The 25,027-nt window shown below is 38.5% G+C and overlaps 1 protein-coding gene across 1 annotated transcript in view; it reads right to left on the reverse strand.

The window, feature by feature from the left end:
* The window catches only part of LOC137592655 (protein unc-13 homolog C), an 81,825-nt gene that overhangs the window by 29,083 nt on the left and 27,715 nt on the right, over positions 1-25,027 (reverse strand). The window contains exons 13-18 of the mRNA XM_068310964.1: positions 21,952-22,108; positions 21,617-21,685; positions 15,596-15,685; positions 14,718-14,846; positions 8,874-9,007; positions 6,890-6,975 (exon numbers count right to left, since the gene is read on the reverse strand). Of these exons, the coding sequence (XP_068167065.1) occupies positions 6,890-6,975; positions 8,874-9,007; positions 14,718-14,846; positions 15,596-15,685; positions 21,617-21,685; positions 21,952-22,108 (665 nt within the window). The remainder of the gene's footprint in view (positions 1-6,889; positions 6,976-8,873; positions 9,008-14,717; positions 14,847-15,595; positions 15,686-21,616; positions 21,686-21,951; positions 22,109-25,027) is intronic.

Here is a 25,027-nt window from a genome sequence, read left to right on the forward strand (position 1 = left end):
ACGTGGACTCTTATTTCAGCCGATTTTATTGCTCACATCTTTTTTAAATCTTTGTTTGGAAACCAAAGAAATTCTTCTGATGTAGAAAGATTTATATAAACAACTATTGGATCATTTCTGAATTGTCTGTCTTGTTAAACGTTTGGGACTCAAGATTTAGCACAACATGGTGTTACTATAGTTACTAGATTAATTTACACAATATTTTTAGACTTTCTGTATATAAACTTTTTGGACAACTGTGATTGGTGAAAATATTACAATGCGGTTTTGTTGAATACAAGATCGCGGCATCCAAGGGCACGGCACGGGGATATGTCCCGGGACCTCTCTACCACTACTGGTATCCCATAACTCTGGATGGTCTTGGGGCACTACAGATGATCTGTTGATCAGCTCTCTCCATCCCACTTTCATTTGGTCAATTCTCCAATGTTATCTTCCCATCTTTTTGTGTCTCTGTCATCTCCTTCCACCCTGTACAGTTCCTTGTAAAATGTGCCAGAATGTGAGGAACTGCCTTTTTCATTTAGGGAAATGGCATATTCCTAGAAGGCTTAACAAAATTCATCATTCAAAGAAGTACTGGAAGTTGTTTTCTGTCCCTAAATTCCATACAGTATAAAGAAAAAAGTTTAAATTATATTCCTCCCACTTCTTACAAATTTTTTATTCAAGTCATTACCTATCTAGGTCTCTTTTAAAGGAGTTTACAAATCTCAGTGACTCTTTTCTTGGTTAAATGCAGATTAAATAGCTGAATTCATCCAGTCAGTCTGTGTCACAGGTGAAGTTTAGAGATTGTGAAAATTGAGTCAAAGATTAACTCAAGAAGAGCTGCATATTCTGCATTATTTCTGAACACTATAGAAATCCACTATAGCAGTGCTGCATTAGCAGCTGGCACTGGACGGCAGTCTATTCACATATAGGTAAGAACGCACAGACACACAGATACACACACACACGCACACGCGCACACACACACACACACACACACACACAATCACTGTTTGTCAAACTCCTGCCCTGAGCTTTGACCGTACACCCACACACGTTCCCTCAATATCACACTCACTCATAGTCTTATAAAGAAAGTCACTGGAGGTCAGTGGGAGACAGAAAAGTAAAGGTCAGCAGCTGTTTTGTTTAGTGCTGCACTTATCTCACCTACCAGCTTGCTGCTGTATGTATTACTGTTTGAAGGGTATGCTTGTGTGTTCGTGTGTGTGTGTGTGTGTGTGTGTGTGTGTGTGTGTGTGTGTGTGTGTGTGTGTGTGTGTGTGTGTGTGTGTGTGTGTGTGTGTGTGTGTGTGTGTGTGTGTGTGTACCTGTTGGTACTGGGGGCTTTCAATAATTAACATGAAGTGATTTTTATGTAGAAAATAATATCTACATACTGTAAGTGAAAAGAACAAGCTGCGCATCAACATGGCTCGCGCAAAATCGATAACAGATCTATTGGGGGCCACTGACTTTTCATGTTTACGTTTGAATATCCCCTTAAAAGTGTAAATGACTTCTGGATGATGACACAAAGGTTATTGTCAGCTCGGCGGCAAACAGAGACTTCCCTTCCCTTGCTTTTTTTTTCCCTTTTAGATGTTGATGGTGACACATATCTCTGTTTTTTTTTACCAATTTAACGTGGTTAATTCATCATCGTAAAGCTATTATTTTGAAAGGGTGATGTGTCACATAATTTTCAATAATCAATCTATCATTCTGGAAGGTAAGTCAATTGATATTTATTCATGCTGTTCATACGCATCCAGCCTCAGGGAACCTTTTTATGGTGTCAAATGGTTTGTCAAAACAAAAAAAAACATACTGTGACTGTAGAGGCAAGTGCTGCTTTCTATATGTACTATTTAATACGATGGCGGTGGTTAATTATTCCCAGTAATAGTGCTTCAACTACAAATTCTACTCTTGATACAAGGATGTATAGTACAGTACAAGATACTGGGACCAGGTATAAACCAGTGTTTTTCTGGTTTTGCAAACTGGTGATGAACCTGTCAGTATCGTCATACATTGGACTTACATCACATTTCTCCCTGCAACAGAAAGCACCACCTTTATTTCCTTGCATATTTTACATATATTTTCCAGGCATTTGACATAATGGAATTCTCACCTTTATTGATTTCATTAGAACAGTCTTGTTACTTATGGAATGAAAGAGTTTTGTTTCAATCCTCAATCACCCCATACACAAACCCCATTGGTTTTTAAGAAAAAATAATTAATAGTAATACACTAAAATCATGGAATTGGTGGGATTTCATTTTAGGACAGGAGTGATAAATATTCTGCATTCAAATCTGTGCTAATTTAGATACCAGTTTAGCAGAGTCTCTCTTGTTTTTTGGGTTGTTTTTTTTATATATACTGATCCCCGAAAGGGAATTAAGAGTACACTATATACTGTATATATATGGTCCTACTTGAGCTTATCAACTCCTAAAATGAGGAACAAAAATGGGTTCTGTATCGACTCTGCAGCCTGCCCAGTGGCTATGTTGGCTGGACAGCTGTGCGAAATTGATCAAAAACTGTGATTTTTAAATAGGCCAGGGTAGGTGGAAGACAGAGCCAACACAGGCAATTAAAAGTACGTTTCTTTTTCTCTCCTTATATTGTGTCCCTGTTTATCTGATTTCACTGGCTTTTCGAGCCAAATTATTTATTTTCCTGGAATCTAGCTATAATTCCTGTGCCTTTGTCACCATCGACAGTGAACTCAATAAAAAATGTTTTATATACAGTATCTTCTTCAGAAAAAAATAAGCTTAATGCATTTTAAAATTAAAAGAAATTTAAGCAACACAAAAAGATCTCACAAACAAAGCTTATACTGTTTTCTTTTTTCTTTTTATAATTCCATAATTCATAATTGGTTACTCCACATCACAATTTTAACCAAACATAACTGTATCTGGTAATTGATAAATGTACAAAAATGTAAATTTTATCTCACGCTGATCCTTTTGTTTATAATGTAGTTAATATGTGTGATAGAGTGATTCAACTCCATCCATTCACTTTTCTCTCTGTTTCTTATTTTATCCTCTCACCATTTGTCTTCCCTCCTGCCTCTCTTGTTATCTCTCTCCCTCTCCCTCTCCCTCTCACACATCCAGAGATTCTCATAGAGATTCTAAAATTAGCCACATCCATTTCCGCACCAGTACTGGCACCAGGAGCCTCCAAGCAGGATGCATCAAAGACCTACTAAGTAATGCACATACACACAGACAAGGACCCTTAATAAGAAGATTCCTCTTTTATTATCATTAAATTTTCCTTGATTGCATGACACAAATAAACCCCTGTACAAATGCATGGCTGCAAAACATTCTCACCCAAGTCCTTCAGAGTGTCTCTGACAGCAACCTTGTCAATTCAGGTCGCTCTGACTTATTTCCATTTATCTGAATAAGACTAACAGTCAGCAGCATGGACTGGTACAGCACATCTACCAGCTTTTTACTGGCACTCATTGTTTATGTGTGAAAATGAGAGAGTGTGAGCTTGCATACACACAGGGAGTGTATTTCATGATGCTATTCTACTGATAACATCACTCATTTAATTGAAAGGGAAAACATCTAATGTGTACACTTACTTATCAGATATATTAGTTTAGACCATTTTATTACCTAAAACAGGCTTATCTTTGAGGTGTTTTATATCAAATTAAATTATTAACAAAGCCCATCACATGGCACAAATATGTAGACACACTTGCCTCAAAACAACAGTGAATTGATCGAAAACAAATTCTAACATTTAGTGTAGAATTACTAGTCATAAATCACACCAGCTTAAAATGGCCATTAGCACTAGTGTATCAAAAATGCACCACACTCACATACTTGGAAGACTGATTGTGAGTAATTTTCAGGCTCAATTAATAGAAGTGGGTTCTACTTATGCTCTTGCAACTTGTGCCATCTGGTTTTTTATGGCTTTACAATCTACTCAATAAAACGCATTATGTGGTTTACAATGAGCAATGTTCTATGGTTTATGAGCTGTCAGCGTCTCCATTCTACTAAAGGCCCACCTCAAACTATTTAAATCCATAATGCAGACAGACAGGATCAACAAAAAATTTGCAATAAATCAGACAAAGTGTTCCTCTGAGGGACATGGACAGTCATGCCCTCCTCCTGGTATATGTCACTGTGGGTGGGCAGTGATATATTGACAAAAGGAGGTACAGCGAGAGAAGATGGTTCAGGCTCAGAGAGCAAGAAATAGAGTATACTGTATGTGACTGAGTGCAGCCATGATTCCTGTCTCCTTTTGTAACATTGATTCCCTTAGGCATTCACAGAGACACACAAACAAACACTGTCCAGACCAACTCTGACAGCAGTCAGTAACAATGTAGGTGGTCACAGGTCCCCGACTCTGACTACACAACACACACAGCCACTGTCTCTCTTTCTTATTCTCTCCATTGCCACTGACCTACTTAACTGCACTGTTAAAAAGTAAGAGACTGACGATGTCAACACACGCACTGGCATTAACTGGTATTATTAATACTTAGTAAAAACATGTATCTTGTCACAATCCATCCATCCATCCCTCCATCCATCCATCCATCCATCCATGCACCCATTTTCTCGTAGACACGACAAACACAATCATCTTGTCTGCAACCGCTAATCCAGTTTGTGGATCACAAGTCTGCTGGAGCCTCCCACATCTCAGCAGGCTGTGGGAGGCAGGGTTAACCCCGGACAAGACGCCAGCTCATCTAAGGGCCACATGAAAGACATTCACATTCATGGAAAACTTGGTGTGATCAATCCGCCTAAACTGCATGTATTTGGAGGCGGGAGAAAGCCAGAGAACCCGCAGTGAACCCATGCACACATGAAGAGAACATACAAATTATGCACTGAAAGGAATCAAACCCACAACCTTCTTGCTGTGAGGCAACTGTGCCACCATGCTGCCCATGTGAATAATCATTATCAAATGTATTTCATTTCTTTCAACTTGAAAATTTATTGAGATTCATTGCATTCTGTTCTCCTGTTGGAAATTAGATATTCAGGTCTTAAACAAATTGGCCTCAAATAATAAATAATATACAAGCTCTATTAGTAAAAATGGTTCCTATTTCTGCTTTTGCAACTTGTGCCACCTATGTTTTCTGGGAAAAATAGACTAATTCATCACTAGGAAGTAAAACAAGTGACACAAAATTCATGAAAAACTGAAAAGCAAATATGAAAGTATATAAAAATGCCAGTTATTGCAGAATAGAGACCACTAATAGTCTAGCCTGCTGCCTTCTTTGTTTTCATTATGTGCTACACACTATCACAGTTTATTTTACAAGAACATGAAAAATATAAAAATGATACATATGGATCATCATGAATGTACAGTAGTAGTTTATAGCTGTTCATTATCTCACCATTGAAAAATGAATCCATCTTTGCTCATATACTTATCAAAGTTGACACTTTAAAAGCTCGTGAACAGCCACATTTAAACGTGTAGTCAATACACATTGTGTACCACTAAGTCTTAAGGTCCCTTCATACCCCAGGTTCTATATGCTTCTTATATGCACGTGTTTGGTTATTGACTTGAAGTGTCACTTCACATGGCACCTGGTTAATTATTTGATGAGAAAGCAGTAAGTATGTACTGTGTAAACGAGAATATATGACCAAGAAGACCCTTAAAGTGGTTCACCGCCTTTTATCATTTACAGATTTGATAGTATTCTGACCTCAGTCGGTTACAAATGGCTCCCTTTACCTCACTTCTTTCATCACTCAAGCAGCAAAGATCATCTCTGACATGTCTAGTTCACTGCAGAGGTCACTCACAGGTTTAACTTGGACTGGGGAGATATTTGTGAGATGAAATATTATCCAGGAGACACTGCCTTCTCTCCCCAATGGAAATACAAATGCAAGCACAGCAGACTGGAGGCATTTTGTCCAGAGACTGAATGTAACAATTAACCAGAGGAGCAAGGGGAATACTGTATAGCAAAGCTAAGCAATACATGCTTTGTGCATTGATAGTGTCATATTGAGTGATTTCCATATAATGAAACTAATATAGCTTCTCAGATTTTTTTATTCCTGACTAGAAAATATCAGCTTGAGGTAACACACACACACACACACACATACATATTAATATTTATTTGACAGGCCCAGTTGTATTAAGTAGCTTTGACTTTCCAGATTATATGTCCTATAGTACCTTTTCTGTTTGGACCAGGAGCCTCCAACCAGAATGCCTCTGTCACATTTTTGGGAGGAAATCAATGGATGCAGGGGGCCGGGGCCGAAATATAAAATACAAGGAGGCATATTTGTCTTCCTGTAAGCAGAGCTGATCTTCCATTCATTTTTTGCTTTATTTCTTCAAAAGCTTGCTGTCTTTATAGAAAGACTTACTTTCATTATGCCAAACTATTGAATAATGGAATAATACCGACTTTAATATATTTACTATTTAAATTAAGGACAACCCTGGATTGATGTATTTACACTCAATCAGTGTAAATACAATGCAGTTATAATAGAAGTTAAAACAAAAATCCCAACCATTTGCATATCATAGAAACTGTACATTTATAAGTAAATTGTCTTTACACAAACGCTTAAACACACAAACAAAAGATAATGGATTTGTAAAATGTACTGATAAAAACAATGAAAATTCTCCCATATATTATTGTGATAACCATTTTCATGAAGTACAAAAAATGCTTCATTCATAGTAAAATATGTAATTATGTAGGACAGAGAAAGCCTGTTAGATCTGTGCTAATGTAGTGAGAGCCCCTCCATTTATACCATTTGTCTGCAGCTTTTGTCTGACCAGCAGCATTACTGACCTTCCATTGCATACTTCATGTCCAGGGCAAATAGGCTCCACATGATCTCAGCACTGATCTTGCCCACACTCAGCTCCTGAGGAAACCTGGCGGAATTAAAACAGATTCCAGTCAGACTGATTGCCGTGTAATAACGCGCTTGACTGGGTGGCCTGATGTCTTTGCCCAGCCTGAATTTCTACCAAAGGATTCAACAAAATGTGCAAAAAGCCACAGTTGGTGAATATCATGATCTTATAATCCCCTGTTAGTTCTAAACCCGTACAATTTGCAATAATATGGAGAATGTACCACAGAGGAATGAAAATGAGGAAGAGTCCAGGAGGAAATGACACAGCAAACCAGAGACAATGATGGTGGTAGCTTTCTTGGCAAGTAATCCATCGTTTTGAATGAAAAAAGATTTTCAGTCAAAGCTCAAAGGTGCCATGTTGATAGTTTAATCATCCGCATCTTCAGATAGTGATTAGAGGACCTTTAAACATAATGAGGTCGGAAAAAGGTGGTATTTTTTAAATGCACATTTATCAGACAGTTTCAGTCCAAACGGTAGTAAACAGTCAGAAGCTCGTCTGGGATACTGAAGCAGAAAGCAACGGTTAAGCATTCACACACAACATGGTCCATCCCCCTTTTTGACACACTCTTACAAAGTGAATGAAGAAAACACTAATTCCAAACAACTGGAGTAAAGAAAGAAAAACAAAGGAAGAGAAATCGTATAGTTAATTTCTATCGCTCTCAAAATCTACCCGCACTCTCAGTTACCCGAGTTATGGTCATGGATCACAACTGACAATTAAAACAAATGAATGAAGCTACTATGTATGCATGTGGATGGATTCCCAATCTACTTCTATGAAGTGAAATAAATCATGTTATTTGGTTTACAAAACACATGATGAGTATTTCTGGAAATAATCTCTAGAGCTTCTTATCCGTTACACTTAAAAGAAGAAAACAACTGCCACATCAAATTTCATATTTGCAATCATATAATAAATTCTGTAGATCAGTTTATTGGCTAAACAATTTCTAGGTTATATACCGGAATATATTTAGCAACAAACAAACATTGTCTTTTCCACAGTCAGTATCCATTCCAGAGTTTATCATGAAAAAGCACAGGGATTGCTGTCACTCTGAAACATGATGGGGGAATGGAGGATATAGGCATGAATAAGGTAACTCCACTATTAGACAGCGTGGGAGAGAAAAATAAAGCATAAACTAAACCTCAGTAAGCAATGCAAATCTGCTACAGGAAGGATAAAGAAAAATAATTCAAATAAAATAATTCAAATAGAAGCAACAACGTATTTCATCTTATTTCTTCTGAGGCAAATTCCACAGTCTCTGATTTCAGGATGTATAATTAATTAATTTCACTTTATTAACCAAATCGTTGGACAGATGAATATGTGCATACATTTTGGACTTCCCTCAACGCTATCACCCCCCCCCCACCCCCACCCCTGTTCTCTACAAATAAATCTCTCATCTGTTATATAATCCACAAACACTGCATTCCTTTTTCATCCATCCATACTCGGCTCACCATACAAACAAAGCAGTTTTCACTGCTGGCTTCTCCGGCTGCCTCACAGCTGTCTTACACAACACTGCACTCATCCTGTCTCCACAATTAGACAATGCATTTCTGTACTATAGGATATTCTTTAAAAGGATTTCTGACAGTTATTTATTTAACTGTGTGTGATGAATAAGGAAGACATAATTGGCATTGATCAAAACGATTCAAATCGATAAATACAATTAACAAGAAAGTGTGTAAGTAAATACGCAATCAGAGTTGGTGTAATTTCAAAAATAATAACAAAACTAAAACTCAGCATCTGATGTTTGTGTGTTTTCACTTTGAATTTTCCTATTTTCCTACCTGCACTGACACATTTCACTTTGGAGATTCATCTCTTTACATTTATTTAATTAATTCTGGGAAATGTGACATGGAAGCACGTACTGGTTAATGACTGGGGTGTAAGCTGTCCGATCCTCATCGATTACAGACACCATGAGAGTGATGAGTTTGGGCCAGAAGTCCAAGTTCTTTATTGATGGACCCTGTTCTTCCCGGGGTATGTCCTGTTTCCGGCTCTATAAAAGAAAAACAGATGGTGTGAGGCAGACAACATTTTGATTGGATATGATAAAGTTGTCAAGGGAGAATTAAAGAAAGCCGCAAATACAGTCATGCTTGCATTTCTATCCTCTGTATTGCATGTCAAAAAAAAAAAGTATGCACGTTTACAGTGTAACAGCAAGAAAATTCAACAGTGGAAATCTCAACATGAGACATGGCACGGTGGTATTAACAGACCCAAAATGAAGTACTGCACATTCCCATATTGGCACACAACTTACAAAAGAATAAGGTGTTTGATGAATAAAAATTGGTGTTAAAAATGAAACATGTTCAAATCATTTATTGAATAATTTCAGCTAAATAATTTAACAACCTTGAGCGTATTGAATTTTGTGCAGTACGCAGAAAGAACGTTGTACAGAGAGGTTGGAAAATGGAAATGCAACATGAGCTAATGTATTGCATGAGCCAATGAGACAGTCCCATAAAATGTAATAAATTCCTATAAAAATCAACAGGCACTAACATATCTGGTGGTACAAGGGATGTAATGATGTTGCATGTCTATCAGGCATTGTGGCAGTCGGAGCTAAGACTTTAATCTCAGAGAAACAAGGAAATACACAGGGCTTACAGATGATTCTGTGAGATTCAATCATGTCAACCCAGGGTGCACTGCTTTAATCATGTGAGTTCTTTTGCTGCAAAGTTAAGTCTGTCATCCTTTGTGTCATGGTCATGAAAACAGGTCCCCACTCAATGCATTTGGGTATTCCTATATGTAGGCTATATAGCAAAACAAGGAATTTATGGAATTTATCTGACTTTTATGTGGAATAAAAAAATTTGATCTGAATGCATATTTACTCTGTGTTCACATTAGTACAAAAGAATAAATCATCTACTGAACGAGCTACTACAGTTGGTGAGTGAGGGCAATTGGTCAGTGTGATTACACATTAAGGCAATTACCACCATAGAAAGATTTGCCTGATTCATTAATCTTAATATTCAAAGTATTGAGAGGTTAACAAGTGATCACCAGTGAAGTCCACATCAAAGCAGAGAAGAAATAGGCTTGCAATCCTTCCCGGCCACTCATCCTGGAATATTAAGGGAGGGATATGGTGCCATATGCAGCATAGAAATATTCTACTGAATGAAGGCATGAATAATGAGGAAAATATCTCTGCAGGCGATTAGCCAGCTATGCAAAATCACTCTGCTCATGTATTACGTGTGTGTGTGTGTGTGTGTGTGTGTGTGTGTGTGTGTGTGTGTGTGTGTGTGTGTGTGTGTGTGTGTGTGTGTGTGTGTGTGTGTGTGTGTGTTTGTGTGTGTGCGATTGATCAATATTCAGTCATATTGGTGAGTGTGTGCTGAAATATTATATGAAGGATATTAGAGGCTGCATCATTCATCAACTGCATACACAAAACACAATGTGGACTCAATGTCGGTCCCCTTTTCTCATCTGTATTTGTAGGAAGTTCAAACACATTGTTAAAAGGTGATTAAGTGCCCTGCTGACTTTTTACAGTCAAGAACAATCCTATGGGCTTCACTCTCTGTTGTACCAGTAGGAGAAGACTGGACTGAAACAAGAGCACAGTGCAGTTCCATTGCACCTAATGCACCAGGCTGTGGGGGCATTCTTAGAAATAATTAAATGGCCTTTCACTACTCTGGAGGGTAGCTGCTGGTTTATGTTCATTGTTTGGCTCTTTCAGTCTCTGTGTCAGAGAAATCAACATTAGCCAACAACTGCATCCAGATCTGTCACCACAATGGAACATGTACTACAGTTTTTTCCCATTTAAAATTTTTCTAAGCAAATGACAGAAAATCCCTTGGAGTAATTAAACAGAATGAAAGTGATTATTTCAAGACTTCACCTATAGATGCTGTATTTTAGGACAACTATATTCAAAACAGATTGTGTTCTCCACACTAGTGAAACAGACAATTTGGGAATATTTGGTAAATATGTGACAATGCCATGAGGGACGTATCCAATCCATTTGAATTGCATGTTCAGTAATAAGCGGCATATTCTTGTGTCCTCTCTTTGCATGCCTGTCTATGCTCTCAAACTCTCCTTTCCAAATTGGATTACTTTTTGCAGTCTGACTACTTATGCATCGATATTTGCATAATGAATGTATGCATGTTTAAATATGCGTACATTTCTTTCAAAAGAGCAGGTGCATGTCACTACATGTTTCTATGTTTGCCATGCACACACTCCATAAAGGAAATAATGGTGTATTTTCCTTTTCCCCCTGTTCTATTTACCATCTTCCCCTAGGTCAGTTTACAGAATCAGAGCTATGTTGGTATGTTATGCAAGAAGTCTAACTTAAGCTCAGCTATTTCGCTGTCTGTTTACCCATTTTGTAAACTCCTTAGGCACAGCACTCAGTTGCTCATTGTTGGAAGTGGAAAATTGGGATATCTAATGTGTTCTTATCATCTAAGGCAAAGGCAAACTACTAACATTCTAATTTATACAGGTAGTCCTCAAGATATGGAAATCAGCTTCCACCATTTCGTCCTCTGCTCTGGCTTTGCCCTCTTCATCTTCCTCACCACCGGAGTCATCCTACACACCACCATCCGATTCTATTTGGATACACTCTTGTCTAGTCCAACCAGAATTTCTCCTTCTCCTCCAGCTCACATCCTACCTGTGGAGCATACCCACTAACAACATTGAACATCACACCTTCGATTTCTAGCTTCAGACTCATCACTCTATCTGACACTCTTTTTACCTCCAGGACATTCCTAACAAACTCCTCCTTCAAGATAACTCCTACTCCATTCCTCTTCCTATCTACACCATGATAGAACAACTTGAACCCTGCTCCTAAACTTCTAGCCTTGCTACCTTTCCACCTGGTCTCCTGGACACACAGTATGTCTACCTTCCTCCTCTGCACCATGTCAACCAACTCTCTACCTTTTCCTGTCATAGTTCCAACATTCATCTCCCCTACTCTCAGTCCTATACTCTTTGCGTTCCTCTTCTCTCTCTTCCTACGAACACACCTTCCCCCTCTCCTTCTTCGACCAGCAGTAGTCCAATTTTCACCAGCACCGGAGCCAAATTGTGTTCTTAGGTTGAGGACTACCTGTATTCACAAGGAGATTTGAGTTTCCTGTTCCTTCTACCGCGAAGAAGGTATTGATGGAGAGGCTGTCAATTATTGACAGGGGTGGACAAAAATGTGATTCGTAAGAGTGTCTGTCTCTGATAATTGCTTACAAACTCTAAGGTTGTTTAAAGAAAGGAAGCTCCTTATTCCACTTTTCAGTGGATTGCACACATTATCTTAAAAAACGCTATCTTCTGCGTGGAGTAGAGACTGTTCTCCTTTGAAAGTAAATTGTAAAATAATCACCAAGAGCTGCCTGATGCCTGATTGGAGAGGCCATCGCAAGTAGTCTACGATGTCAGATAATATATTAAGAACATAAAAGCTGTAAGAACTGAATAATGAAAAGTTTTGTGAAAAGTTTTAAAAAATGCCTTTGACTGCCCGTGATATGGTAGACATGCATTCTTAAGTGACAGCTCTTGCATGTTGTCTGCGCTAATGTGACATTTTTATGCTCACGCGTAATTTACCTGAACACTTGACAGAAAAAGTAAAAAGCTCAGAAGAGATTAGGTGGAGATTTTCAGCGTATATACCGTACGCTGCCTTATTCTTGGCTGCTTTTATGTAGTTCTTTATTGCAGAATGGTGGTCATTCAAGCAAAGTTTGTAAGACATGCAGCATAGATTTCATTGCCAGAAAAATGCCAGTCATGATATACAGTCTATTGATCTCCAGCGCCACTGGAATTTATGTTTTCACACTATTGTCACACATAAAGACAAGCACATCAAAGCCCAAAGGAATGAGCGATTAAAGGTTTGAATTGAGACATGATAAGAATATGGGAGAGACTGCTGGAATATTGAAGCCATAATTCTATTTAATATTGATGATCTTTTAAGGACCATCAGTTAAAAAGGCGATTTCTTATGATCTGTTTAATATTCATGACTGATACTGACTGAGAATGTGAATTTATCCAGTTTAAAGTTTTTACCTTTTGCAATGAGGAAGGTTACAGTTTACGAAAGAAGCCAGTAAGCAGTTTAATCTATTTTACAGAGACTCTTACTCGAAATCACATCAGAATTAACGAATGCAACAAATGTGTTTTCCTAAGAACAAGAACCTTAAATGCATCAACATGTATATATACAATAAAATAAAAAAAAAAAAAATAAAATAAAAAAAAAAAATATATATATATATATATATATATATATATATACACACACACACACACACACACACACACATATTTTTTTTATTTTTTTATATATATCCTGTTTGACTGTTAAATTTAGAGTATGTTTTTATGCAACAAAAACAACAACAACAATAACCACAATGGAAGAAACAGTAAAGCTGAACAAGTGGCAACCAAAGTGAAAAAAGTTTAGTTTTACAACTGTAGTTTGCATTATTATTAAGCTCTTCAACATTTATATATGCAGAAATTCCTTCATTCCCAGCCAGATAAGGCTTTTGAGGTAAAAACTGTCTGATGATGAGTGTTAAGCACTGAGACAGGTGTCAATAAACTAGCAAAACAAATAATTTATGAAGACGGGAAGCCAGATGTGAAAGCCCTGTACAAAATGTTGTCTTGATTTGTCTTGTTCAAAGTGTTTTGAAGGGGGATGGGGGAAACTGAGTATACCACAAATGTGAAGGTCTAATTCCTTAATTATTAACATGTTGCAATGCTTACACATCAACATGAACAATGCCAAAGTTAGAAATCCGATCATTTGTTGAACACTCACTGAGTCCTTGTAGTCAACATAGAATGCTACCATCTCCTTCATCCACAAATGATCCCATGTACAACTTTAGACCAGAGCATCTTCTCGCCTTCACTTCAGCTTAACTGTTTTAACACGATTTGTACAAAACCAGGTTTTATGAAAACTTCAAAAACATAAAACACAAACTTCAGAATATGAAGGTCAAGGTGCCACATTTGCCAGTGTGTACCTCACAACATGGGAAGAATAACAGAGATGTCAACAGTCACAATTTGTGAGTGAAACATGAGTCTGCTTTAGCAGCGGAAGTCTGACATTCATGAAAACATATCTCCTAGAAATTATGTGCCGCTAAATTGCAGCAGAATACATTTATGAAGGTAATCACTGCTGGGATTATCTGGATTAAGTTCAGAAGAAACCTTAATCTGACTTGAGGCACATTTTTGTGCTACCTGGAGTCAAAGGGAGGAACAGGGTGGCTGTTTTGGATGGTGCATGGCTTTCTTTTGAGTAAAGAAAAGCTGATCTGGCAATGCATTCTCGTATTTAAATTTAGTAAAATATAGTTCATTATAAGCGATTCTTGAAAATCACTGAAATTCCTCATCAGTGATATATTCTGTATCAATATTGGTCTGATATACACACAAGTTAACTGACAAAATGTCATCATTATCCATCCATCCATCTATCTTCCATCGCTTATCCGGAGTCGGGTCGCGGGGGCAGCAGCTTCAACAAGGAGCCCCAAACTTCCCTTTCCCAACATCATCATCATTAATGTCATCATTAATTTAACTAATAAAATAATTGCCATTGACAGTTTTGCTATTTGCTCAAATGAATTGTGCATAACTGGAATTACCTGGTCGAGAAGTTGGTTGTATAGTTCATGACAGTTATCAAAAATATATTTGTATGTGGAGTCCAGACATGCTTTCACGCAGTCCTTCACCACCATGCTGGCTCTCGGGGGACTCTGGAGCTCTTGTACCTGCAAAAACAAACAAACATTTATGATTTAAGTGTGTGGTTTCAGAATCAGGTGTTCCAGTAGGTATCATAACAGTTTACACTACATATATTAATCTAAAGTAACAGCATCATGTTATGCATAGTTAGCTATGCATTCTGTACCATCCATCAGTGGAGGGCTATTAATGCCTTGTGAAAAGAAGGGCAACTGTCTTACATCTATTATGCATATCCTAATTGCCATGTGGCAAGACTGACTTTTAAGTGTGTGAGCAGCACTTTATAAACTAATACTGTAGCTCCTGTGTCTTGAGCAGCGGTGCACATACACAGTAAAGCTCAACATGGACATGGCACAGAGTGAAAGCTTTGATAACATGAAGTGACAATTTTCATTCCTTTGTTCACAGCTGCCATCTTGGCTATGCCTCAGTGCTCCAGCACTACATCCCCACTCTCACCGAAAGAGAGCCTGAATGGAGTTGAGCTTTTTATACAGCAGGAGACAAGTCAAGACTTGGCATGCTGTCTGGGAGGAGGGAAGGACAGGAAACAAGACAAAGCTGGAAGCACTTTAAACACTGAGGCTTGCGGTAGTATACAGGTCAACACACATCCATTTCTCTTCATTATATGCATTCATTCTCTCTCTCTCTCTCTCTCTCTCTCTCTCTCTCTCTCTCTCTCTCTCTCTCTCTCTCTCTCTCTCTCTCTCTCTCTCTCTCTCTCTCAAATACACACACGCACACACAGAAACACACACGCTACCTTCATTCTGAAGAAAGTGATGCTGGTCAGCAGATCTACAGTGGACTTCAGATCTTGGAGACGCTCTGGGTTACCTGCTGGGAAATTATCCTGGATTAAGACAAAAAGGGAAGGAAAAATATGAGAGGAGAGAATATCTCATCAAAAGGAGTCTTTGACGTCCCCCCAACCTACCCACCCACCACATCACGCTTAGGCAAAAACACTAAAAAATGATGACAAAGCAATGCCCAGCAATCATAACAAAATGTCTGTCTAATCGTTAAGTGGTCAGGGGAGGTCTCTGCTGATGAAAACCTCTATTTCGGAGCCATGAAGTCATCAGGCGGTGCAGAGTACCGTGACGGGGAGCATATAAAGCCTTGACAGCCCTGAGGAAAGGCATCACAGCACCATACATTATCCTATTTTTTATAACCCCTCGGTGCTCTAATGATACGTTGTTTGTTTTCTATCTCTCATACACCTTATCAATAAACATACAACCAAGAGTTAGGAAATGCAGCTGAATATTTACAACACATGATCTATCTGAGAATAAGGGCCAGGCAATCAACAGAAGCAATCCACACCTGATGTGACTATAACATGAAACCCCCCCTTTTGGATATGAGCAACACACATGCTATTATTGAACTGATAAATGATTCACGACATTTAGCTTTTATAGATGACGCAAAAAAAAATGTCCAATGTATTTTTCAAGATAGCTTGGATACTGCGATCAAAAAGAAACCCAACAAATATGGTTGACCTCTCTCTGCTTTGTAAGGCTTAGGCTCAATATATTAGTAGCGATCTACTGGTAGATTCAATGACATTACAAAAATAGATGTCAGGGCATGCCCCAATAGTGGCTCTAGGGCCAGCAACACTAGCAACTAGATCACATGACTTTAAAATAGGCGCAAGCCTATCAGCCAGCCCATCATCTGATTGACAATCAGACATCTGACTTTTTCTCGTACATAGGTCACCATGCATGCACAGACACTGCGCTAAGTCAGCAAGAACAACGAAAAGTTAGCTAGTGAGTAATTAATTTTTAGCTCTTGTTTTTTGTACACTTTCAAAAAAGTAAAAAAAATAAGTGGGCGAGCTGAACCGAGTAAGAAAACAAACCCTTTACACTGTCATGATGACAATGTGACTTTTTCGAAGTGCCTTTGCCTCATCTGCCAGTCTACCATCTCTAGACCGAAGAAGGGAAATATGGGGGGCAATTTCAGAGTATTCATAGAAAGTACGACACCAACTTTCCACTGAAAGGTGACCTGAGAAAGGGAAAGGTGAAGGAAATAAGAAGCCAGTTGTCTGGACGGCAGTCGATTTTCTCACAGCTAACTTCAAAGCAAGTAAGCTGTCACCAAAGCATGGTTTTGAGTCACCTCATCAATAACAACAAGAAGTCCCTCCAAGACAGAGAGATGGTAAAAGAGGCATTCGTTGAAGCAGCTGGCTCACTTAAAGACTAAACAGTTAATGCTTTCAAACAAAAGATGCAACATGTTTCCTCAAAGCCGCAGCTCTATGAGTCGTCAAACTTCCAGAACCTGGCTGCAGAGCTGGAGATGCTAGGGACATTGACAGAGTTTGACAAACACTTTCAAAACTTTTCCTTGATCAAGTCAGTTGCTACATTCATGTGTTACCATTTTCTGGAAGATGCTGAGGGTGAGGCAGCTGCGTCAAAAATCACAGTCAGCCTTTTCCCATATTAAGATCATTAAGTCAAAATCCAGGTAGTCCTCAATCTACAAACATTCGACGAATGAACAAACATGCACCGCCATGTTCGACTATTGTAACGCAGTTCCTTTTTCCGCCACAGCCCCCGCTAAGCAGCACCGCTGAGGTCGCACACCTCCAACACTCGTCTCCCACTCATGCTGTTGTTTGTTGTTGTCTCTGTGAGCGTCTCAGAGTGTAAGGCTTCATACCTTGAATACTTTACTGTTTATTACGATTGATAAATACAGGCTAGTCATGATAGTGGTAGTGGTGACGATCTTTTTGATGACATCTCTGTCCCTCTCTCAATTCCCCTTTCCTCCCCCTCTTCCTTTGCTCTAAAGGTAAGTTACATGCAACGTGCTACCTACTACATTACAGTGAAGTGGATCATCAACATCAGCAGCTGACTCTGGCTGATGTTGATGGATGTGCTTAAAAAAAACTGGGCGAGAGATCCTTAAAGTATTTTCTTCGTCTTTTCCTCAAGGGAGCAAAAGTTAATCTGAATTCAAAGCAAATCATCTACGTATGTAATATTACTGTACATGTTTATAATCTTATTGATTTCACAGTAAAATGTTTTTAATGAGTTTATATTCATTTTAAGAGTTCAATATGTGTGGCAAACAGACGTAAAGTCTCATATGATGTTATCTCCACTTCAGGTGATTCTTCTGAATTTCGGGTAACGGGTTGCTATGGGCCACAAATATGATATATGATAAAATCAGTTTCTAATGATTTTAGGATTCCAATATTTATAGCAGACAGATTTGAGTGAAATGATGTAAACCTGATTTTTACTTTCCCTGTATTTTTTTTTAAAGCCAACATATAATTGACCTGTATTTTATTTCATTCATGTGTTGTCTTTATGTCCTGGAAATGTTTCTGATAACTCTTAGAGCATAGTACTTCCATAACTAGAATAATGGCATTTAAATGAACTCAAATGGCTATAATAGATTGAAATTTATTAAATAACGACTTACGAACAATTCAACTTACGAACCTCAGGGAAAACAATTGTGTTTGCACATTGAAGACTACCTATACCAGTCCATCATGACTGATGATCATCTAGAAGTGTGCTGTCAGCAGCAACTGTCTGGAATATGCATCCCTGGCTGATTCCAATCAGTGCAAATCATCAGACTAAACTCAGGATATGACAAAAAATGTACACAGTTAATTCTCAATGTATCGATAAATAAATGTTTTACATTTTTGTAGTAGATAGATCATTTTGACTTGTTCATTTTATAAGTAGCCTACATGGTGAAAAAGGTTTAGTGTATATTTCACCAGTTCTGTGATAAATAGCAACAGCATAGAGCAGAATGGTTTTTTTCCAAAAAAGACAAAAAAACAACAACTTCCAGGCAAGGAAATCTGACATACACCCAACACAAGTAAATATGGGAATACAAGACATATTTGGCTAGAGGGTGAAAAGGAAAAGGAAACAAAATACCTTTTTAGGTTCCATTTTTTGTTTGTACCACTAGAGTACTTGTTTGTTATATTAAAACGATATTTTAAAATCAGATTACACATCCTGTCTCTGCAATTCCAAGACATCTTAATATTAAGGTTTCAATTACCGTACTTTCTTGCAGCTGCCATACCACCACCACCACGATCTGTCACAACACTGGGCCCATGAGTGCATCCATTTCTACCTCTCCTTTGCTTGCTGACAGTGAAACTTATTTTACAATTGTTCCCTCACTTAAGCTGTCTGGAAGAAGTGAAACAGTTCTGTACAAACATGGGCTCAAAAGGTTTCATCACAGCCTCAAATGCTACCAGCTGTACACCTGTGTGTATAGATAGATAGATATGTAGCTATAGATACGTACATATATACATCTCCCCGCCTATATATTTGAATAAGCTCACTTGAAAAATTCTCACGCTGTCACCAACTCCACCCACTACCTGTCAATCAAGCGCCAAACCAATCACGGTGCCCAACTAATCACGGCACATCTGCCAGAAGGAATCACGTGAACATTCACCTTTTGATCTTTGCACCTGTGTATGCTCTTTGAAAGGTGACATCGAATTGTCTCTTCTGTTTGGATTCATGCTCTACATAAAAGATTATATCAATTGTTTTCATCAATGAGATGCAGCTTGAAAAATTTCTTCTTCCAGAAACAAAAGATTTATGTTTGACTTCTGTGTAAGGAAGACTGCAGAAACTACTGCACCGCCTAGAATCAAACAAGATGTGTGGAGTACCACGATCTTTTCTCTTTAAACCCACTGAAATAAAATGCACAGAGTACCATTCTAATAGAATAGTGCATAACTCTCAGGGGAACGCACTGAACAAACAGCACTTTATATCACACTGTCCAAACTAAGCCAACTGTCCAGATCCATTGTGGCGTGTTCTGAAAGCTCAGATTTTACATGAACCCCAGGGAAACCTGGAAATCCCTGCTGGGACAGTTTGGATGTACCCAGTGTTACCGCGTATCAGGGCTGCTAGATAAAGTCTAATGGGAAGAAATATATGGAGCAAATGCAATCCCTCTCAGAATGTCAGGATAGGGAAATCCATACGGTGAGTGGAGTAACCAGCTCTGAATTTTATTACTGTCACAGAGTGTCAGGTTGTCTCTGTGGGACAGCTAGAAAAAGTGAGAGAAGGACAGAGAGGCAGAGTGTATGTGTGTGTGTCTGTGCATGCATGTGTGTGTGTGTGTGTGTGTGTGTGATCTGCAGCAGGTTGGACAGGTAAGCAGGGGGCAATGCAGACAGGTGAAGCTATTGTGATTCTCTGTGACTGTGTCACCAAAAGACAGTCAAACATTCCCTCACTCATCCCTCTCTTTACAGTCACTTCTTTTCATCTCCCCAGCGACAAAGACCTCCTTTCATTATGCACTTGTTTCTTCAAAATTTATCTCTTTCCCGCAACTGTGTCATTTTAATTTCCTGTAATTCACTGTCTGGTCATCTCTTTCTCTCTCTCTCTCCCTCTCTTACACACACACACACACACAAACCATACTATCAGCTTCCTTCTATTTCCCCTAAGCATTTCACTTCATAGTTTGCTAACCGAGCTTCTTTCATTCTCCTTTCTCTTAGGCAGTCAGCATGAATTTGCTATTATCAGGGTTTGTACTCGAGCTCACATGTGGGTTCCCACAGTGAGTTGGAGAAAAAAAAAAAAAAAGAGGAACAAAAGCAATCACCCACTCAACGACACATTGCTTTTTGTGTCACATTTAGGGTGAGAGGGTCATCTTTCTTACAGTTCACTGTGTCCTGACACCAGTTAAGGCAGTAGTGTGAAGATGCATGTAGGAGAGAAGCTGATATGTGTGATAAACACATGCATTAAATTGCATTTGGAACATATGGACATCCGACTTCGAGCATTCGTAGATCCATTGTGCACCTCCATGTTCTCCTTTCTGCCACAGCCCATGCCGAGCAGTTTAACATTAACACATTAAGTTTTCATATCACGTCAAAATAACTCAGCAAATGTAAGTCTAAGTGAACAGTTTGCTCTGATGTCAGACTTCATGTGTGGCTTTCCAGTCAACACATCTTCTGCAGCACGTTGTCCTTCTTTTATCCACATCTCTGTGAACTTCTGAGCAGGGAATGAATGTACAATGTATTTATGTGCATGGGGACGTTCGTGAGCATCAGTGGCAATGAAAATTCAAATGCTCAGAGTCATTTGTCATCCAAGGTTAAATTACATTAGTTATTTTGTCTTTGTTTTGCTTTGTTGCTATGGATACATCTAAAATCTCCTTAATCACATCACTCAATGGTTCTTCCGTGATCACAGCTTAAAATATCCATATTGATATTCTCAATGTACAACATACATGTATAATATACAGCAAATGCTGGCATTGCTATGGAAGGATGTGTATGGTTAGACAATAGAACACCTTTACATTCTGCAGAAAGAAGATACAGTCATTACTAGCAGTAGGTGGGCAATAGATACATATTTGGCAATAGTATCAAAGTAAAAATGTCTTTCTGCTGTAAGACAGATAAAGCAAATGGTGTATTCTAAGCAGTGTTGAATCAGCTATATCAAATCACTCAGGCTGCAGGTTGTTCAAATGAAAACTCCTCTCTTTATAGGCAGTTCTAAATGATGTAAATGGCAAAAAGGGTTTAATAAATCACAAGTGTGTTCTCAAAGCAAAGGCGTTTGTTCCTACTCCGTATAAAACAGGAACACAAGCTCTGAGAAAATGTGATGTTGATGACAGCACAAAACAAAATCTTCATACATACCCGATATTTAGAGAGGTCTATCCTCAGTGAGTTATGCAGCTGGTCCAGTAATTTGACAAATTTTTCTCTCTGTCAGGGTGAGAATGCCATAGTAGAATTTAGAGGCTGACAGTTTCCAGCAATGTGTGATAAGGAATCATCTTTTTATACTTTCCATAACAAATTTTGTACTTATGTACTATCTATCTACTATCTTTTTTTTTTTTCTTGTAGCATGATTTGATTGAGCTCTCAGTTTGACAGGACTCTGACATTTTGCACAACTTGGTTTTAGCCAAATGAGGATAGTGACAAAAAGCTGCTGTGTAGTTTTAACTAAGCATTACCAAACTTACCCCAAAGTTAGATGCAGCAAACCGGTCAGAAGCAGAGGCAGTGGTTGTGGTGGTGGTGGTGGTGTGGGCGAAATAGGCATTGATATTAGCGAGCAGATTGCTCATCACTGCTGGCACGCCGGGACACATGTATTTGGCAGACAAACAGGAGAAGTGCCTACAAAAGGGAATTAACATAGCATAAGAACAGGACTAATTTTGTGCTACATTAAGAGGTTTTTCTCACTAAAGGACGACAGGAGAAAAATCAGTAGTGACAATCTGAGACATGACATCAAAAAGTAATCAAATTAATCATTATACTCTTCAGCTAATCTCAGAAGTCTTAACAATACACAGTACATTCAAAAAAGTTCCTCTCAGCATTGCAATCATTTTTCATAAATTAAACCCTAATTTAAATTCCAGGAAGGTATCAAAACGGCTTCGCTGAGGGCTTTTTTTTTAAAGTCAGTACAAAAAAAAAAGACAAAACACACTGATTCACGTATTTTTCTGGGGTAACTCCCAAATTCATTTTTTCTTTAACGAAGATTCATGTAAATTTAAAGAGGCGTTTATGCTTGGTCAAAAAAAAAAAAAGCTGAAAAAGCTAAGAGATTTACTCTTATTTGTGACACATGCTCTATATCTACCCTAGAATCTAATGGGTTCATGACAGTTTCAACAAAATTTTTAAATTTTTGTACCATGCTGCTAAATGAAAGTTGATGCCTTTCTGCCTACAACAACTGATGTCACACCAGCTACTGTATATAGCATAAAAAGAAATAAATACAGCTGTAAAGTGATATACTGCGTAGGTGAACAAAGAGACCACCTGGGAGCAGCGATAGGATGCTATCCCGAGAAATAAAAGAAGTGCAAATGTTATTGTGTAACATTATACTTTAAACATTTGTTTGCCTCTCTCCATAACACCATCGAGACAAACGTAATGTGAATGTGTGCGACAGACTGCACATGGAACTCCAGAACAAACTGGATGTGCTTCTAGTAAACAGAAACAAGTGTATAAATAAATGTAATCTGTCCCACAGGAGGGACTGTATTTGGGGCCTTTCAGTAGTGACAAGACTTGATTTGCTTTAGTTTAAAATCAATCCCCCCCACTCCCGACTTATTTTTTCTGATTAAGAACACACATTTCTCACAAGACTACCTGATGGTTATTAAATGTTGGAGCCTTCAAGTCCTAGTGTGAAGGTTGAATGCTACCTGCCTTTCAAATTCAATGGACCATGCTCTATTTGCTAAAGATAATTACTGTGTCATCAAGACTGGTTGTTTCCATGTCAATTCCTAAAGCACATACAGATGTTGGTTATTCTGGATGTTTATTCCAAAACAAAATATTCTTTGTGTACAATAATCTGTAGGATTCCTTATAAGCAAATAAAAATAATACTAGAAAAATAAATATATGAGCAGCAGCCGAACATTTGTATGTATTTCTTTTTACGGTAAAGATTCATGAGAGCTTAAATGCTGCAAAACTGGCTGAAAAGAAATCTGTGGAAGACAATACCACTTAATTAATCTCAAACCAGTGCAGTTAAAAAAGAAAGGGCTACCCTAACCCTAACTATAACAGCTCAGTCAACAGAAAGATGAAGCAGAAAACTGGGCTTGCACAGGAGCTTTTTTCTGCATCAGAAGCATGTTCTGTTGTGAACTCTACTCTCACTGGGAGGCTTTGGAGGTAGGGGAAACAACTGATGACATCTATCCCCTTTGATTGGTCACTATGGTTTCACACTATTGATCACGGACACACAGAGTGAGGCTGTTGCCCGAAGATCCAGTCTGTGTACTCATTATTTTTCCTCTAAATGGATCTTCCTGTATTACCCAGAATGAGAAGGAAAAAAAACTATCACCAGATATATGATATTATAATTATATATGGACTCATTACTCATTATTATGCAATGAGTACTTCAATGTAAAGGCATCCTGCAAGTCTGGAGGGTTTGAGTCTATGCATGTGTAAATGTACAGTAGTTAGCTGCTCCAGAAGCCTAATGATCTGACATGAGAATAAAATTTGCTCTTCTCTATCCTTTGACATGGAGTGATGCTGCCTTAGTCGCTGTCTCCTTCATGATGATCCTGTCATCCTTTCTCTGGACAGTCTTTCAGCACTGAATCATTGGAGGAACGCATTTTGTTCAGTCAGGGATAAAAGAAAGAAAAAAAAAACCAAAGGGGGGGATGGCAAACGCATATCCGCCTCTGAAATGTGAGATGCAAACGGCACTGTGAGTGTAGAGTTTGCAATAAACAGAGAAGGAATACCTTAGCGTTAGTGCAGCCTTGTGCTGATGGAGCAGAATAGCTCACCACTGGGGACATAAGAAGTATGGTATATTGAGTGTTTTAAATTTAGAGGAAACGAGTTCAATTAGCATGTTTATCTGTATTTTCACAAATTGAGGTGAACATATTTATTTTGAAGCTGATGACAGGCTTGGGGGGCAGAGAAACTAAAACATTCTCACACAATGATTCATTGCTTTGTAAAACTCAAGTGCTAGAGAAGGTGCTGAGTTATTTAGCTTACACACAGTCACACACACACACACACACACACACACACACACACACACACACACACACACACACACACACACACACACACACACACACACACACACACACACACACACACACACACACACACACTTACAAGTAGAAGCAGAAACATGTTCTCATCGGGAGGCCTATTTAATTACACTGCTTTCAGCCTCCAAATTACCAAGGACCACTCGGGTTAGGCGAGCCAAGAAAGTCAGGCATCGAGATTGATTATGGCATCAGCTGAATTCCCATGGTGCTTTTAGAGCAGGATAGCCTGAGAATTTTTTTTAAAGAAGATGTTGCTTGTCCACATATTACTCTGCTTTGGTTTTAAGAGACATATTTTCACAAATCAACATTTGGGGATTTTGAGGGAAAAAGGTTCGGTGGTGAGTGGAGATAGGGTGAGGTGACCAAAATCTGACATGAGGCAGGGCTTAGTGATGGTTGGTTAGGGAAGCCACATGAAGGATATTGTCTAGGACTCCAGGTAAAT

Source organism: Antennarius striatus, chromosome 1, assembly GCF_040054535.1.
Source record: "Antennarius striatus isolate MH-2024 chromosome 1, ASM4005453v1, whole genome shotgun sequence".
NCBI classification, from domain to species: Eukaryota; Metazoa; Chordata; class Actinopteri; order Lophiiformes; family Antennariidae; genus Antennarius; species Antennarius striatus.